This window comes from Octopus sinensis, linkage group LG2, assembly GCF_006345805.1.
Source record: "Octopus sinensis linkage group LG2, ASM634580v1, whole genome shotgun sequence".
Lineage (NCBI taxonomy): Eukaryota > Metazoa > Mollusca > Cephalopoda > Octopoda > Octopodidae > Octopus > Octopus sinensis.
The window spans coordinates 146,497,401-146,518,616 of record NC_042998.1 but is presented as its reverse complement, the minus strand read 5'-3'; the positions used below and the strand labels follow the sequence as shown (position 1 = coordinate 146,518,616).

General features: G+C 33.4%; 1 protein-coding gene across 4 annotated transcripts in view; it reads right to left on the bottom strand.

The window, feature by feature from the left end:
* The window catches only part of LOC115225800 (zinc finger protein 808-like), a 29,159-nt gene extending 8,495 nt beyond the window's left edge, over window positions 1-20,664 (bottom strand). The window contains exons 1-2 of one of the 4 annotated variants that reach the window (XM_029796771.2): window positions 20,457-20,653; window positions 8,458-10,827 (exon numbers count right to left, since the gene is read on the bottom strand). In XM_029796771.2, coding sequence (XP_029652631.1) covers window positions 8,582-10,693 — 2,112 coding nt within the window. In that variant the 5' untranslated portion in view covers window positions 10,694-10,827; window positions 20,457-20,653 and the 3' untranslated portion in view covers window positions 8,458-8,581. Of the gene's footprint in view, window positions 1-8,457; window positions 10,828-19,574; window positions 19,881-20,456 lie in introns of those variants that run through there. The other 3 variants (XM_029796761.2, XR_004997742.1, XR_004997743.1) reach the window with 3 other exon arrangements.
* Between the last annotated feature and the right edge of the window lie 552 nt (window positions 20,665-21,216).

The window sequence follows — 21,216 nt, the reverse complement described above, 5'->3', positions numbered from 1 at the left end:
CGTTCTTGCCTTTACAGAAATAAAAAAGCAAAATATAGTGAAATGTTCGTTTTTATACACTCCATGTTAAAATTGACACTAAATGAACAGCTGTAAACGAAATTATGTGCAAGTTGCTTTTAAGTAAGCTAATAGTAACAGCTATCAAATGTCATAAGGAAAAAAAATCATAAGTCTGACAAAAGTCAATCAAAAGAATCATAACTATATCTATTTGCGAAAAACGAAATTACTTTCTTGCCAACTCAACACAATATATATATGTATACATATATAAAAAACTCCATTATCCATCAACACATATAAAACCTCCAAGGGTTCCCACACCCACCGAAGATATTATACTCAGGTTACATAAATATGAATTCAATATTTACTTAATATTACTGAGTATTAATTGAAACAGCTAGAAGTGAAGATGATTAATTTGCTGTTAAGAAAAAACAATTATTAACTTCCCAATCTCCATTTTCTTTTATTTCCTCTGAGATATATGCATGTGTATATATATATGTAATGTATGTATATGTGTGTGTATATATGTATACACACACACACATACATACATATATATATATATATATACACACACATACATATATGTGTATGGGTCTAGCATTTGCCATGATAGATTGTTAGCCACTACACATTCTTTATTTTCTCTCCTTGTTTCTTTCTGTGTTCCTTTGTGTGGAAAAGCATAAGCTCGAAATGTTAAAAACATTCTCACTTCCCGAGCATTAAACTAATACATCTGTTTGTTGTCTACACCATCTGTCTTCGTCTTTTGTTTTTTTGCAAGTTCTCCCCTATGTATACATATATATATATATATATATATATATATATATATATATATACACACACACACACACACAAACACATATATATATATACACATGTATATATATATATATATATATATATAGACACATATATATATACACACACATACATACATATATATATACAGACATGTATAAATATATACATATATACACACACACACACATATATATATACATGTATATACACACACATATATATATACATGTATATACACACACATATATATATGCCTGTATATCTATTTATATACATATATATACAAATGTATATATATTTATATACATATAAATACATATGTATATATTTATATACATATATATATACACACATGTAGGTATATATATATATATATATATAATATATATATATATATCTATATATATATATATATATATACATGTATGTATATATATATATGTGTGTGTATATACATATATATATATATATACATGTGTGTGTGTGTGTGTGTGTGTCTAATATATAAAATAGAGATGTATTTGCTTTTCACATGAAAACAGCTTCACCAATTACTTCCACAAGATAAAACTAATGTAACTCCTCCCATAGATTTATTGTTGCCTCTGATGTCCTGAAAGATCTTACCAAGAGCTTCCACTGCACCTCTGTGTGACATGGTGCATTCATCCCAAATGATAAGGTGGCATTGGCACAACACTTCTGCTGAACCTGAATCTTTGCTAATGGTACAAATTGGACTTCCATTTGTGACCAGGTTTAGTGGTAATTTAAAAGCAGAATGAGCTGTTCATCTTCCTGGGAGAATGGTGGCAGCAAAGCCTGACAATGGTACAGCAACTGCAATTCTTTTTGTTACATTACTTTGGAGAGAAGCAATGTTATAAATGTTTTACCTATACCACCAGGAGCATCAGGAAAGAAAATTCCTCTGCTTTTTTCTGGCGATTGTGGAACACCACACACAGACACACATACAGTAAGAAACATCAGATGAAATAGATGTGTGTGTGTGAGAGAGAGAGAGAGAGAGAGAGAGAGAGAGAGTGAGTGGTGGGGTGCATTATCATGTATACGTACATACATAAATAGGCGTACATCTTTCTTTTATGTATGTGTACCTGTGTGTAAGAAGGAGAAAGAGAGCCACTTAAAACATCTCTTTCTCACACACACACACACACACACACAGAAAAAAGATGTATGCATATATATTTATGTATGTATGTATACATGACAACATACCCCTCCCTTCACTCACACACACATACATAAATGTATACAAATGTACATACAAAAACACATGTGTGCATGTGTGACTGACTACAAATAAAGAGCTGAACATGGCATGCAAAAATAAAATTAATAAAAATTTTGTACATGAATTAATGAAATGAACCTGGAGAGAGAGAAAGAGCGAGTATTGCAAACAATGAACAAGATGTCATGGAATGAAAGTAAGTTGTCATTGGGACACCTTCTGGGAAGTGAATCAAATATAAAGCAATATTTATTTATTTTTGATTAAAAAATCGAATGAAGACCCTAAATGTCCGAGGTCGAATTATTCATGCATCACAAATATGGAAATAATTGGTAAGGCTGTTTTCACATGAAAAGCAAATACCCACACATCCCTCTTTTATATATTAGACATGTGTATATATATATATATATATATATATATATAATATATATATATATACATATATATACACACATATATATGGAGATATATACATATATATACATACTTACATATATATATACATACATATATACACATACATACATATACATATATATAGACATATATATATATATATATATACATACATATATGTACGTACATATACATACATATATATATATGCATACATATACATATATACATACATATATGTACGTACATATACATACATATATATATATGCATACATATATATACATACATATATGTACGTACATATACATACATATATATATATGCATACATATATATACATACATATATATATATATACATATGCATACATATATATACATATGCATACATATATATATATACATATGCATACATATATATACATATGCATACATATATATATATATAAAAATACATATTTATATATAAATACATATATATATATATATATATACACACACATATATATAAATACATATATATACACACACATACATATATATACATATATATCTATACACATATATATTTATACACGTACATATATATATATACATATACATCTATACACATATATACAATATATATTTATACATACACATATATATACATATATAGTCCAACCCATGCTAGCATGGAGAACGGACGCTAAATGATGATGATATATATATATATAAATACATATATATTTATACATATACATATATATATATATAAATTAAATTAGAGATAAAACCACGATTAGGCAAATCAAACAGTGAAAAACATAAACCAAAACATAGAAATAAAAATAATTAATATAATATACAAAATATATAAAATACTTTTTATCTTATATTAAACTTTTTAATACTTTTTGATAGTTATATATATTTAATGAAAAAAAAATTTTTTTAAATAAATAATAAAAAATAATAAATATAGATAAAAATAAAAAAAATTTAAATATATATATATATAAATTTATAATTATAAATTAATAATTTCAAATTTTTAACTTTAAATTTAAATTTTGAATTTTATATTTTATATATTTTGTATATTATATTAATTATTTTCATTTCTATGTTTTGGTTTATGTTTTTCACTGTTTGATTTGCCTAATAGTAGCTTTATCTCTAATTTAATTTATATTTATACTGTAAAATTAGATTTAATCCTAAATCTAATTTTTACCTGTAAGTTTGAATTTACTCCCTAATATCATTATTATTATTATATTATTATTATTATTATATATATATATATATATATATAATATATATATATACATATATATCTATACACATATATACATATATTTACACATATATATATTTATACATATATATATTTATACATACATATTTATACATATACATACATATATTTATACATATACATATAAATATATATATAATATGACAACAAAAGAATGAATGAGACCTCAATATTATGTAAAACAGAGGAATTTCTCAATAAATATAATAAGTGACAATTAGTTGATTGTCATAATAAAACTCAGAGTTTGGGATGCCAGAGCTGAAGTCTACTCCAGCACCTCATCAGTTATTAAGATAACCGCTATGAAAAAAAAATAGGCATGGGGAAAGTAATAGTTTGTTCATAGAATCCGCATATACACACATATACACGTATGCACACACTCACACACATGTATATATATATATCTATATACATACTCACACATGCATGTACATATAAATACAAACACACATAAATACATATATGTCTACACATACATGCACATACACACACATATATACCCATGCACGCATCACTACACTCATACAGATCTCTCTACACACACAGACACATACATACACAGATATACAAAACGTAGTTTATACGCACATGCATACATACGCAGAAAGACGTATATACAAATAAAAACACATACGCAAAAACGCATGCATCATTATGTTCATATACACATCTCTATACACACATACACACGTGGATATACAAAACATAGTGTATACGCACATGCACATACAGACTCGCACCTGTAGACGTATATACAAACAAAAACACATACGCAAAAAACATAAAACGTAAAATATTCACATTTCCCGCAAAACTTGAATATACAAATGAGTTATATATGTATATACACAAATACACCCTCCTGTCTCTCAAACACATCTACACCTGTAGATATATAAACGTATATACATACACATATGTATGAAGGAAGGAGACAAGTACAACAGGTAAAGTCTTGCACTCGCATGTATACAGTCATTCGTACATATGTATATATGCATGCACATACACATTAGGTATATACTACACATGTATAAGTTACACAATCATAAAAGGTGAAAAATAATATACAGAAAAAATATATAACATGTTAAGACATATGAAAGGCTTGTACGTGGACATAATATAAAAAGCAGGTTCTGTCTATGATCTTGTTGGGGAGGGGGTCCCAAAATGTAGCAAATATTTTGCCATATGTGAACATGACCCAAAAAGTTCAATTCTTGAATTTAGACATATCACGGGATCTAAAGAACTTTACAAGATGAGCCATCTTTCCATATCGCAAATACCACACTTTCCACTGCCGTTGGTGTAAGGCTTACACTTGGCCAAGACCATCCAGTGAACCTTATAGCTGACACCTTTTTCTTTTAAGGACCATATATAAGTGGATAATTTGGTTGTTTCCCTTTTATCCTAGTGCCTGAAGCTTAAGGTGTGCTTGTTGAACCTGGCTTTAAAATTTTCCTCTGTGAGACCCACATATTTCTTTGACAAAACTATGTCCTTAGTGGTTGTAGAGTCTACAGTGGCTTCATAGATGATGGCCTCAGTCATATAAGCGCCATTTAGCAGGCACAAATTTTTAACTCTGTAGGAACAGTTGGCTTCATTTTGTTGTTTTTGTGTGCAATTATATTTTTAAGGTTAGTAGTAGAACTAAAACTAATTTTTAGGTTGTGCCTATAAAAGAGCTTTCTATAATTATAATTGATTGGAAAATGCCTTATCTATAAGTGATAAGAAATATCTACCTATATTAAAGGTCACTTCAGGGGAGTACGGTGATGTGAACCAGATAATTTTCCTTTTCTTTGTTACTGGACTATTAACAGATGTATAGGTTATTTCCTCACTAAAACCATTGTCTTTTAGCGCTTTATTATATATTGGGACAACACTATTAAAAATGTTTATATCGAAGAAGAGGCTAGAAATTCTCTTGCTAATGTTTTTAACTAAATTTTTAAATACTATGGGCAGGAACCTACATTAATATAGCTAAATCTATCGTTGGGCTTTCTATAGAGTTTGTAAATATTCTTATTTATATCTAAAGATACATCTAGGAAATTGACAATCATCAGGTAGGTATCTTTTGTTATGCTAAGATCGAATGTTTTCATTTGGATAATGTCCTCCCTAAACCAATCTTGCACTGGTCCATTGGTGTTTGTGGTTAAAGCTAGAGCATCATCTTTGTAAATGGCAAAATATATACCAGGAAAAGTTTTACCCAATGCATAGAGTAGGAATAGTTCAATGAGATCGCATATGCCTGCTCCATCATATGATCCCATACTCACATCAAAGATACTCTCTGTATCAGTTGTCTTAACCCACTCTGCGTTCTCACCGAAGAGTAAAGTCTTTCTAGCATGGAAGATTGTCCTTATCTTGTGTATTAATTTCTATAAATTCGCTAGCAAAGGTGGGGGATTTAGCAAGTGGTTCCTTAGAGATAGAAACATAGAAATCTACAATATCAAATTGTGCAAATCTCGCTTTATTTTATTCCTGATGGTTTTAAACTTGTCAACGACTTCTATACAATTAAACCATTGTACTAACCTAGTAGCATTTCTGACTTTAGCATTGATTTTTCCTAAAATTTCTTTACTAATAATACCAACTTCTGATTTTGCAGGGTTAATAAGTCTGCCATTTATGATTAGATAGGGAGCTCTTTGTATGGTCTTTAATGGTTTAAAGGTCTCTTTTTTTAGGGGGACCTCTATCTTTTTTGATCTAATTTAAGCCTAGCAGCGATGTGAATGTTTTATGGTTTACATTTTTTGCATATGTGCTTTTAATTGTAAATACGCTATCTGTGTATGTGTATATATATATATATATATATATATATACGCATGTGCGTATAGACCACGTTTTGTATATCCGCGTATGTGTCTGTGCGTGTAAACGTGTATATGAGCGTACTGATGCATGCATGGGTATATATGCATGTATGCATAGACATATATATGTATTTATGTGTGTTTGTATGTGTACACACGTGTGAGTGTGTGTGTATATATATATATATACACATATGTTGTGTGTGTGTGTGTGGGTGTGTACATGTATGTGTGTGCATATGCCAATTCTATGAACGAAATATTACTTTCCCCAAGCCTATTGGAGTAATTTCCCTTTTTTCAACACGTTTTTTTCATAGCATTTGTCTTAATAACTAATGAGATGCCGAAGCAGACTTCAGCCCCAGCAGCCCAAACTCTGAGTTTTATTATGACAACCAACTAATTGTCACATATAGTGTGTATATATATATATATTACACATATGTGTGTGTGTACACACATATATCTATGTATATACTTATAGCTATATCTATATGTGTATATACATACATTTATATCTATATGTGCATATAAGCACACACACATATATATATACATATATACATAGCTACATATATATACATTTACATACACATGTATACACACACATATATATATATATATTATATATATATATATATACACATATATATACATGTATACATATATACATACATACATATATATTTACACATATTTACATATATATATATATATATATATATATATATATATATATATATATACATACATACATACATGTATACATATATATATATATTACACATATGTGTGTGTGTACACACATATATCTATGTATATACTTATAGCTATATCTATATGTGTATATACATACATTTATATCTATATGTGCATATAAGCACACACACATATATATGGACGGCACTAATGTTCACCAGAAACAGCTACAATCTATTTACCTTTCTACACATGCACTTGAAACTACACTGCCAGACCAAGTATACTCTTACCCCATCTCTGTAATATTGAACTGTTGAACATAGTCCTTTACGATTAAACGTTCTTGTAAAGGTGGGGCCTGGGGGGTGAGGTATTTATTAAAATGTAATGGTATTTGTTAATCGTTCTTCCATATTTTTGGCTGCAATTTATTTCCTTTGTTCTTGTACAGTGATAAATTCAAAATCCATTCAGGTGAGAGAGGTTGATCCAAACAGAAGTCATAAAATATGTCACATATTGTTGTCCGCTATGTAATGTATTATGTAATATGATTGTGGACTAGTCCAAATTAACATGACCTACTACCCCCTCGCCATCCAAATTATAAGACAAAGGGACAGTCTAAAAGGAACAGAACAATGTTTTGTGTTATTTTTTGTTTTTTTGTTTTTTAAATCCTGGCACAAACCAATCTATTTTAAAGCAAGCTGGACTAATTAATCTAATTTAAAGCTATGCAGAATAGAATTAAAAATGAAGATTTCTTTGTAAATAGTTAATTAAAATGTAAAATGTCCAGTGGAGTGAGGCTGTTTATTTTTTTTTAATGGAACTGTACTAAATGGTATGATGGGGCAAGTATAAATCCAGAAGTGATGTGATTGGATAAATGTATGTGTCCAGAAATTATGTATCATTAAAATATTGCTTCCTATGCCATTTAGAAGAAAATGAAATGAGATTGTGTGATGTTCATGCCATTCTCATAGGTTCTTAATGAAACAGCCTTATACAAAGGATGTAAAGAATATCATCAGAAGTGATATTAAATGAAAATATTTCTCCAAAAATGATATCATGGTAAAATGCTTCTTTTTTTTTTAGGAATAACAAATCCTAATTATTTGTTAATATTATCAAATGATAAATATTTCTCATCAATAAAATTTAAAATTTAAAGCTTTTTTTGTCTCTCAAACTTCTTTTCATGATGAGTTCATTCTTCAAGATGTCGTTTTAGGTGATTCATCAAAGTGGAATTCTGAGAGAATTTTTTGCCACAAATCTCACAAGGGAATGGTTTCTCTCCAGTATGAGTTCTAACATGACGCAGCAACGAAGCTTTCTGGGAGAAATCTTTACCACAAATGTCACAACAAAATGGCTTTTCTCCAGTATGAGTCCGCATATGTCTTTCTAAACATTCATTTTGAAAGAAACCTTTACCACAGATTGAACAATTGAATGGTTTTTCACCTGTATGTCTTTTCACATGTCGCACCAATGAGGAATTTTTGGTGAATTCTTTGCCACAAACATCACACGTAAAACATTTATCTTCTTCATGAGATTTTACATGGAGTCGTAAGCTATCATTATTTAAGAATTCTTCTCCACATATTTTACATGGTAAAGGTTTATCACTTAGATGTGTTTTCATGTGACACTGTAGAGTATAATTTTGAGAAAAATCTTTACCACATATTTCACAATGGAAAGGTTTTTCCCCTGTGTGTGTCCGTATGTGACGTTTCAAGTTGAAATTCAAGGAAAATCTTTTCCCACACAACTTACAACAATATGGCTTCTCTCCACTATGTGTTTTGATGTGACGCTTTAAACCCCTGTTCCCAGAAAACCTCTTATCACATATTTCACAAATGTAAGTTTTCTCAATGTTGTGGATTTCCTTATGGTATTTGAGGGTGGAGCTCTGAGAAAATTCCTTTCCGCATATTTCACAAGAGAATGGCTTTTCACCAGTATGGGTTCTCATATGGAGGGTCAAGTTAAAATTAGTCACCAACTCTTTCCCACAGATTTTACAAATATAACACTTCTCTCCAAGATGCATTTTCATGTGAGATTTAAGTGAACTCTGGAGGAATTCTTTGTCACAGATCTCACAAGAAACTGTTTTCTCTTCAATATGGATTTTCAGGTGTCTTTTTAAAGACTTTTTCAAAGTAAAACTTTTGCCACAATAATCACAACAAAATGACTTTTCTTCCGTATGTATTTTCATGTGATGTCTTAAACTTTCATTCAAAGAGAATTCCTTTCCACATATTTCACAAGGATAACAACTTTCTCCACTGTGTATTTGGGTGTGTCTCTCTAAAGAACTGCTTCTGGTAAAATCTTTACCACAGATGTCACAACAGTAAGGTTTCTCTCCAGTATGACTTCTCATATGATCCCTTAGGTTACTATTTCGGGAAAAATCCTTCCCACATATTTCACAAATGAATGGCTTTTCCCCAGTATGTATCCTCATATGTCGTGTTAAATGACAATTTCGAGAAAATGTTTTACCACATAATGAACAAGAGAATGGTTTTTCTCCAGTATGTGTTCGGACATGACGTTCTAAACATTTGTCACCCAAAAATTCTTTATTACATATTTCACATTTAAACGTTTTTTCTCCAAAGTGAATTTTCACATGACGTTTCAAATTACTGTTTTGAGAGAAATCTTTGCCACAAATTTCACAGGTAAAAGGTTTTTCCCCTGTGTGCGTCCTTAAATGACCAATAAGCTGAGAATTATTAAGAAAATCTTTCCCACAAATCTTACAATAGAAAGGGTTCAAATCAGAGTGAGATTTCATATGACTAATCAAGAGAGAACCTTTAGAAAAGTTCTTCCCACACAGTTCACAGCGAAAAGGCTTGTCAACTGTATGTATTTCCATATGTCGGCGCAAGTGACAGTTCTGAGAAAATTCTCGATCGCATATTTCACAGCGAAATGGTTTCTCCCCAGTGTGTGTTCGTAAATGTCTTTTTAAACAACTATTCAAAGAAAATGCTTTGTCACATATTTCACATTGGAATGGTTTCTCCCCAGTATGGGTTCGCATGTGACATTTCAAATAATAGTTCAAAGAAAATTCTTTATCACATATTTCACATTGGAATACTTTCTCTCTTGTATGTGTTTTCATATGACGTCTCAAAGACCGATATAATGAGAAATCTTTATTGCACAGTTCACATTGGTAACGTTTTTGCCAAAGTTTGGAGTCAATTTCATAATCAACTTCCAAATTTTGGAAAGAATCGTCTTCTATAATAGTATATTCAATCTTTGGAGATAAATCCATTTGAAGATAAGAATCTTTCAGAAGTTAAATCTTACTGAAAGACAGTAAAATATCTTTGAGTCCATATTCCATTTTCCTTCTTTTGGTAATCTGACAATCCTAAAGTTTTATGCAAATCATCTTCGAAGGTAAACCTGGAATTTAAAATACATTATCAGACAAAACAAAATTAAAACGTCTGAAGAGTTTTGTACTAAACAAAACTATTCTAGTATCATCAGAGACTAAATGCATTACAAAGATGTCAAATTTAACATGTTTTCACTGTGATCAAATAGGTTAAAACAGTGAAATTAAACAAAATACATTTATAAAATTGTATAACATAAAAATAGAGGCAAACTACAATGACAAACAGAGTAAAATGATAGTTGAATAATCTAAACTCTACACTTAATCAAGACATATTATTCTGCTAAATATATGAAAAAATTCATACTGGAAATAAACATGGCTTGTATGACAGCAATGCTCACTTACAACAATCATGTATTGGTAAGTTAAAAACTAAAATCAAAAGATTACAAATCTGATATGAAATAAAAAAACACTTTGCCTGAATCTGACCAGCAGATACTGTGAATAGAGCAGAATTTCTATTAGAAACCAGAAGACCTGAAATAGTTTGGTGTAGGCATGACTATGTTGTTAAGAATCTGTTTCTTAACCACATCATTTTGGGTTTGGTTCAGTGCATTGCAACTTGGTCAAGTGCTTTCTACTATAGCACGTAGCTGATAAAAGCCATGTGGGTGGATCTGATAGACTGAAACTGAAAGAAGCTCGTTGTGTGCATGCATCTCTTCCTCTCTCTCCTTGTCTCAAAATTGCATAACAGTTGTAAATGAGAGTCACCATCATAAAAGCAGTGTCATTCATTTCCTATATTCTTCGTTAACATGTCTGACCACAGGGAAATATCACCTAGCTTGGAAACAGGTAAGGGTTGGTGATAGACAGAAAGGGCATTTGACCATAAAAAAAAACTGTTCCAATAAACTCTTTCCAACCAACACAAGCATAGAAAAATGGACATTAAAAATGATGATGATCTCCAAAAGAGGCTGAGAACTATCAAATATTAATTAAACAAAATAAAACATGATCTTTATTTGAATGTCACTCAGATTTGTCATTCCATTAAATGTAACTTGATAAACAGAATTGAAGGTGGTTGATTGGCAGAATAAATGGAGCATTAGAAAAAAATGTCTCATATTTCTTCCAGCTCATTACATTCCGAGTTCAAATCACACTGAGATCAACTTTGCCTTTTGTCCCTCCGGAGTCAGTGTAATCAACTAACCCCTCATCTTCACTTAAACATCTAGCTTCCATGCTGACATGGCACTACCAACAGGTCTGAGGACTGTGTTGTGTTGCAGTGTCTGCTTTTGGCATGGTTTATATGGCTAGATGCCCTTTATAATGCAAAACCACTTTACAGCAAGTACTGAGTGCTTTTTATGAGCCACCAGCACTAGTGAAGTTGTCATGTAGCCTACAATACTATGAACCTTGAAAGGAGTGGCTTTATGCTAGATGTGGGGTTAAAGTATGAGAAAAGGAGCCAAAGCAGAACAAATTTCTCGCTGTAAAGGAGTTATTCACATTTTAGAAGAGAGGATAGGGTGATGTGAATGAAGTTGGGAAGAGATGACAATAGTAATGAGTTGTCTGGGTGGATTATCAAGGTACAAGATAAGTAGAAGAGGAATCAAGAGCACGGGTGGATGAAAGTTGTTGGTTTTGCACCAACAACCTTCACTAACCAGCATCTTTACATATACTTTAACTGGGAGTCATTTGTAGACTGAGGTTTTCAAATCTGATCTAACTATTAATTCTTTTAACAGCTTTTGTAATGAGAACTACATCATTAACACTTAAGAAATGTTCAAAGATTTCTGAAGCCTTGTGTGATTATTTCAAAGGACGATAATGAAGGAAAGAGACTAAGAACAGACTCAATAAATACCCTTCTATATGCAAGGCAGAGACATGGCAGTGTGGTTAGGTTTACTTTCCAACCACATGGTTTTGGAGTCAGTCCCACAGCATGGCACTTTGGATAAGTATTTTCTACTACAGCCTCATGCCACCCAAAGCCTTGTGGATGGATTTGATAGATGGAAACTGAAGATGTAAAAGTATCCAGCACACTCTATAAAGTGGTTGGCATTAGGAAGGGCCTTAGAAACAATGCCAAATCAGACTGGAATCTGGTGCAGTTCCCTGCCTCGCTAGCTCTGATCACACTGTCCAACTCATGCCGGCAAAGACAATGGATGTTAAATGATATATGTGTGTGTGTGTGTGATCAGTCAATGTTCCATATTTCCATGCTGGGATAGGTCAGACATTTTGTTGGGGCAGATTATCTACAGCTGGATGCAATTCCTGTCATTAACCCTCACTTGTTTCCAAGTAAGGTAATATTCCCTCATAAGCAAACATGTTTTTCATGGAAGACTAGAAACAAACATTACTTGTATGACAGTGACACTTGTTTACAACGATCACATGATGTCAAGACAAAGATACACACACATATCATATATATATATATATATCTCTATATATATAAAACTGAGAATGTGTGTCTGTCTGTTTGTCTGTGTGTTTCCCTAAACTTGAGAACTACACAACCAATTTCATTCAAATTTTACACATGCCTTACTTAGGGTTCATGTAGTTTCCTGGGCAAAAAAAAAAGTTCAACTTCTTGCCTAGGGTGAGCCCATAGCAATATCATATCTTCTCCACTAATTCAGTATTATGTGTTAAAAGTGAAACAAAAACATTTCTCTATATTATGTCAGATACTTTCATTTTAACAATAAAAATTAGAGATAATAATAATTGAATTATATGCAGTAAGTAATAATTAAAATCAAACTAAAGTATAATATAATAATTAAATCGTAACATAACAATTAAAAGTAAAAATAGCAATTGGTATAAAATTGCATCAATGACTTGAACTTGAATAAGTGCTTTCACATGAATGGGAATAAATTAAAAATAAAATTAATGTGCAGAAATGGAATAGTCCAGATGAAGCTGTGCACATACCCTTTACCACGGCTTTTACATTAGATTATCTGCTAATTAGCTAGCATTAAGTATCTATATGAAGTTTGGCTGTATGTAATGTGTTTTCTCGAACAGCCGCTTCTGAGTACTGCTGTTGGTTTATTTCTTATACATAAAGGACCATAGCTTCAACTGCGTACTGCTTTTTGATTCACCGTAAGGTTTGTTGGTTCCTCGTAAAGGAAACGTTGTTGTGTTGCATTTGTTAAATAATTGCAAACCGTAACCCTCCCCCTTTGGGAGAAGGAGCTTTGGTTATTGTTTAAAAATTGAATTGTGTCCCTGTTTGGGGAAATTGACAATATTTTCACCCTTTATTTGGAAGCAATTTTGTTAAAATGCCTTCGATAAAAGAAAGTCCAAAAATGAATTTTGCTGCAGCCATCGGCAGGCGTGAACTCATTAAAATTAAAATGGAAGAAATACAAACCTATTTCGGATTGATCACCAACAAAGACGGTGAATCTAGGATAACATCACCAAACGAAATAAAAAATTAAATTAAAGAAAACACTACTGTCTATAAAGTATACAATGTAGAGAAAAAAAAAATTTGAACACCTGGAGGAAAGCACCATCGAAAAGTGTCTTGGTGCGACTATGAAAGATATCAAGTATCTAACCAGAGGCGGTAAATTCGCCACAATAGAAGCAAGGTTCGAGTCAACGGAGCATGCAAGGGAGTACTCGATTCGAACCTTGCAAAGTGGAAATATTTTATTTTTACCTTTATATCTGGGACGTAGGACGTCCCGGATAAAAATTTAAAATGTCCCCCCAGAAGTAGAGGTAGGCTGGATTGTAGCCATACTTCTATACAAGAGGGTGGACAAGATACAATTGATCGAAATTGCAAGAGACGAGCCTACAATTCCAGTCTGTTATATATTTTTGAGTATTGTTATCACTAGCGATATCAAGATATAACTTTGTATATATATAGATGTAGATGTAATATGTACACATATATATACACATATATACATGCACTAGCACTATGACCCAGCAACGCCGGGTCATAATGCTAGCATATATATATATATAGGTGCAGGTGTGGCAGTGTGGTAAGAAGCTTACTGGTATAGCGTTTTTGTTTAGTTCAACTGCTACCTTTGTGAATAACACATGTTTTTTGGTTGTCTTGGCAATGCGATATTTTCCTTCTTGTTTAATGGAGGAGCATTGTGTGATGAGTTGTGAGGATTTGAATTATTCTTCTTCAGACTTTGTCTCATCTCAAGGAAGAAATAGTGAAATGTTTGAAGAAGATTGATGCAGTAATGAAAACAAGGAATTATGCTGTAGTGGCAGAGGGGAAAATTGAAGACATAAGTCTGGAAGAGTTGAGCAAGTTCAAGGAAATACTTAAAAGGGAGGGGAACGATGTGAAGGTGTTCCCCACCAAAGAAATGTTAAAGAATAAGGAAGAGAGGACAATTGTTTACAGGACATACACAGTGGCAACAAGAAAAATAGAAATGGTGTTGGAAGCACAAGTTGAAAAAGCGTTGAGGCCAGTCTGGCAAGAGATATCCTACCTTGCCAAGGGAAGAAAGTACGGAATGGTAGAAGTGCAGTTTTGGGAGATAGCTACTGCCAGACTGCACTCAGCCACACCATTAAAAACTGAAGAAGTAGTGCTTCTGCCCATATACCCGGGGAGGCGTGCTTCCATGGTTAGAGTAGAAGACATACCCCATAGAAGTGAATGTAGCCTGGCTGGTAGCTGCCATACTGCTAGGCATGGAAGAAAAGGTGGTGGTCCTGCAGGCCACCAGAACACTACAGAAACTGGCAAGGGCAGAGCCTGAACATGGTGGTACAGGTTAACCTAGAAGATATTGAAAGTATGGTGGAGACAATTATGGTTGCAGATGTGATGCTGAAAGTCAGAGTGGAAAAGAAGATTCTGCACTGCTATAAATGTGGCCTGAAAGGCCACATTAGAGCGGATTGTCCTGCACCACCTGTGAAGGATAAGGAAAGGCAAGAGAGTGAGAAAGTCGTTGGTGCTCCACTGCCCGTAGAGTCTGAAGAAAAGCATGAGAAGGAGAGTGAAGAGGCATCACAGACAAAGACCAGTACCAGCATCGAGGAAGAGGAGGTAAACACCAGCTGGGAGACAGCGGGAAAAAAGAGAAGGAATACAGACACCAACCCTCCTCATACCCCGCCTGACATAAACACAAGCACAAACACACAGGGGCCCCAAATTTCCCCACCCCAGCCCATGGATAAATTTGTTATATTGTATAACAGGAATAAAGAATAAAATTGCAATGAGATAAAGACATGGGACAAAGCAATAAAAGTGGACATAACAAGGGTAGGAAGGTGGCCCAAGGATGTTTGCTGTGCAGTGGCAGATCCAGAGTACTTCTCAAGATTGATAAATTATGAAAAAGAAACTGATTTCGATTGGTGGGTTACAAAAATGGACACCAGCAAAATACCTAAAAGGGTAAGTTATGCTTACATTTTAAAGGAACTTGACTTAGACATTTTCCAAAAAAGTGAAAGCTAGCTGTCACAACAGCATTATCAATGGTAGTTTAAATTAATCATCATCATCATCATTGTTTAACATCCGTTTTCTATGCTAGCATGGGTTGGACGGTTCGACCGGGGTCTGGGAAGCCAGGCGGCCGCACCAGGCTTCAGTCCAATCTGGCAGTGTTTCTACAGGTGGATGCCCTTCCCAACGCCAGCCACTCCATGAGTGTAGTGAGTGCTTTTTACATGCCATTGGCACTGGTATCACAACTACAATTTCCATTGATCTTTTTTATCAATTTCAATTTCACTTGCCTCAGCAGGTCTTCACAAGCAGTTTTATGTCCAAAGAAGGAAAGGTATGCATAAGTGGACTGGCTACATCTCAGGTAAAGGCCATGGGTCTCACTTGTCCTGCCGGGTCTTCTCACGCACAGCATATTTCCAAAGGTCTCAGTCACTAGTCATTGCCTCAATGAGACCTAATGTTCGAAGGTCATGCTTCACCACCTCGTCCCAAGTTTTCCTGGGTCTACCTCTTACACAGGTTCCCCGCAACAGCTAGGGTGTGGCACTTTTTCACAACCTATCTTCATCCATTCTCGCCACATGACCATACCAGCGCAATCATCTCTCTTGCACACCACAACTGATGCTTCTTAGGTCCAACTTTTCTCTCAAGGTACTTACACTCTGTATTAAAAAAATGGGTTGTATTAACAGGTTCAATGAAGTTGCTCAGAGGTGGGGGCCGATCAGCTTCATTCCATTTATTCATCATCATCATCCTCATCATTTAACATCCGCTTTCCATGCTAGCAGGGGTTGGACGATTTGACTGAGGACTGGTGAACAAGATGGCTGCACCAGTCTCCAATCTTGATCTGGCAGAGTTTCTACAGCTGGATGCCCTTCCTAACGCCAACCACTCTGAGAGTGTAGTGAGTACTTTTACGTGCCACCGGCACGAGGGCCAGTCAGGTGGTACTGGCAATTATATTCATCTTTTCTATTAGTTTTGTTTTTTTGTCCCCACCTTGTGTTGTCCTCTCTAAGCACAGCCTTCATGGCCAATTTCATGAAATAAAGAAGCTTGCTTCCCAACCACATGGTTCTAGGTTCAGTCCTATTGTGTGGAACCTTGGGCAAGTGTCTTCTACTATAGCCTCAGGCCTTGTGAGTGGATTTGGTAGACGGAAACTGAAAGAAGCCTGTCGTATATATTATATATATGTGCGTGTGTGTGTTGTCCCCCACCATGACTTGACAACTGATGTTGGTATGTTTACATCCCCATAACTTGGCGGTTCGACAAAAGAGACCAATATAATACTAAGCTTGCAAAGAATAAATCCTGGGATTGATTTGTTCAACTAAAGGCAGAGCTCCGGCATGGTCGCAGTCAAATGACTGAAACGAATAAAAGAATATACACACACACACACACGTGTGCAACAGGCTTCTTTCAGTATCCACTTACAAGTCTTTGGTCAGGCAGAGGCTGTAGCAGACAACACTTCCACAAAGTGCAGCATGAACCCAGGGCCGTATGGTTGGGGAGCAAGTTTCTTACCCACAAAGCTACTCCTATGCTTATACCACAATCACAAATACCAACAATGAACAGGTTTACAATATTCCTCTTGTCTACTGCATTTCCTATTTCTGATGATGCCACTGCTGTCCTTGGCACTGGGAATTACTCCTTAAAATATAACCTGATGTTCTAAACCAATAACAATATAGTTCCAACCATTTTTTACTGTAAAGACATATGGTCTAGTGGTTAGAGTGTTGCCCTCACAATCACAAGATTGTAGTTTTGATTCCTGGACCAAACAGTGTGTTGTGTTCATGAGCAAACACACTTCATTTTCACATTGCTCAAGTTCACTTTGTAAATGAGTAACTCTGCAATGAACTAACATTCTGTTCAGGAGGAAAGTTGTGATCTCAGCCAATTATGTGCTATGGAAACCAGGTGTCTGACTTGGTGAGTTCTAAAAATCAAGACAGTAATGTCCAGGTGATGATTAAGATTTATCTGTTCCTTTTATTGAATCACAACTAAATACTTTGGTAACAACTTTCATTTTACTGAAGAAGCACACAAATGATTAAAGAAACAAAAACTGAAGAAAAACAACTTTATTATCAGATTTATCTTTCCCAAAAACTTTTGTGCAAGAATATTGAAATGGATAATAAAAAAAAACAATTTTGGTAAATAAACAAGAAAAAGAATAAAGAGTAGGGGTAATCTCCGGTAAATATTCAAACAATATGAAAAGAAACTTTTGCAACAAACGAACTGAAAACATTACAAATATGGAAGGGCAAGAGCCTGCACTCTACTAGCTACTTGACGCTTGTATCAAGTGGAATGTTTCACACTGTAGAAGTAACATATTTTGTATCAGCTCCTATTATCACAGTGTACGACTATCATTGCTCTCAAAAACTTTGCCCACACAAAATATTTTTATTGCTAGCTTCATTTTATTTCTGGGTCGCAACCCTTACTATTATATTCATTTATTTATAGAGTAGAGGTGCTAGGCTGTCCCGACGTACAAAATCTGCAAACCGGTTTCGAATACTGATTGGAACCTTTCCTCGTCACGTATACCATTGTGCTCTTAGGAAATGCATGAACATCAAAACTTCTTATTTATCTATCGATCACAAAAATACAAGCTTCATGCTTATACAATAAATAATTTAATATTTTAAAATCGTAAAAAATGTTTTTGCTGTTGTTGTTGTTACTGTTGCTTCTGCGGCTGTGGTGTTGCTAATATTACTTTTACAATATCCACATCTGTTACTTTGGGTTGTTTTTTAGGGAAGGTCATCCTGACATATCGAAGAAATTATTTATAAGATCTCAGTAGAAGATAGAGGGGACGACCCCCAAAATAACAACATACTAATTAAACTGAATATATAGTATACATAGATATATAGTATATATACACATACACACATACATACACACCTACAGTTACACAGTGTTAGGTGTAATAAAGATATTACCGTAAAAGACTTATAAAATATGGTTGACCAGAATAATCCCACAGCCAAAGTGAATTGGTCAGATTCGAGAGAGAAAAAGGAAAGAGTTTGTTTAAAAGTCCCATCATATTAAAACTACACACCAAATAAGTATGGAATACTATAGTCATTATATATTTAATCGGAATATGCAATAGATAAAACAAAAACTAGAGATTTTTCGACAACTTTGCTGGTTTAGTGGACGAAAACAACAATAAAAAGAACCATACATTACCAGTGTAAAAGTAGCGTTGGGTGAGTCCCTGGTCTATCCACCGCAAACTAATTTATTGAGAAGGCTAATTGTCATGTTGATTAATAACATAAAACACACATTGATAGGAGGAATACTACTAATAATAATTTGATCGTGTTAAATATTTGATGAAAGAAAGAGGAGAGTTACGAAGTTGAGAGAGACAAAAGTTTTCCAAATATATCTTGGAGCTGCAGCATCAGCATGATCATAAGCAGCAGCAGGGTAAAACCTGTGCAAGAATTAATACACTGTATGCTTGCGAGCGTGTGTGTGTATAAATATATTTATATTTATATATACATATAGACACGCTATCGCAAACTACTTGAGAATGCCTAACACGGGAGCAGTCCTTAACGTGGCCATGTTGATCATTACATTTCCCATCAACAAATGCAAGAACACAGTCAACAAATTCTAAAATGTTGCATCGCCGTTAAAAAGAAATCGAATTACTTCAACAAATGTCAGGACAGGGTAAATAAAAGGAAACATTAACATATTTATTCGATATGGGCGTAGATATATTAAAGTGGGTGGTGTAGGATAGTTGGAGCGCTCCCTAAGTAACTGGTCAGATTCGGACATGTTTTGCCAATTAACACCAAGCAGAGCTGTTGCTGTTTATTGTGTGTGTATTCGTATATTTAGACAAGTTATTTAAGAGATGACAGATCGATAAAACATCTGCTATAAATGCTTTAAATATTCTACTGCTAGTAATTAAATATAATAAAATCTTACGCATGTAAAGTTTTTTTTTTAATTCAGATGTTGAACAATGTTAGAAATTTGACGTACAGAATTAAAATAAAAAGAAGATAAAGTAATTTAACTAAAAATACACGATCGTCTTACCTCAAATGAGGGTGATTTCTTCTTGCCACCAGCCTAGTTGAGGACTGTATACACTAACATTGCTTGCTGTTAGTCTTGTAAATGTAATTAAATGTTAATTAAACTCTCAAAGTGCAAAGGGACATAAACTCGCCAACATCTTTGGGACGGGCACCTGCTTCTTGACATTTGTTTCATCTATTTTATTGCCGTTTCAGATAAATATTGATTTATTGATCAAAACGCTCGGTGAAATATTTTGTTTCTTTTTCAGAATTTTGTTTGTTTTTATTATGTTTTCATTTTGAAATAAAATCATTGTGCACGGTTATACCACAATATGGAGTTATTTTCTTACTAAGTCAAATACTGAATATATATATATATATATATATTATATATATATATATATATATATATATATATACACGTATGCATGTGTGTGTGTGTATCTTTTACTTCTTTCAGTCATTAGACTGTGGCCATGCTGGGGCACTGCTTGGAAGAATTTTAGTGAAGCGAATCGATCTCAGAACTGACACATAAACGTGTGTGTGTGTTAGTTTCCGCCTCCCAAATTCACTCATAAGGCACGAAGTTATAGAAGCAGAAGACATTTATTCAAGGTACCACACAGTTGGATTGAACTAGGAATTGGGAAGCAAACTCCTTACCACGCGGCCACGACTGCGCCTTAGATCTATATATGTGTATAATACGCACACACACACGCATATATATATATATATTATATATATATATATATATATATATATATATA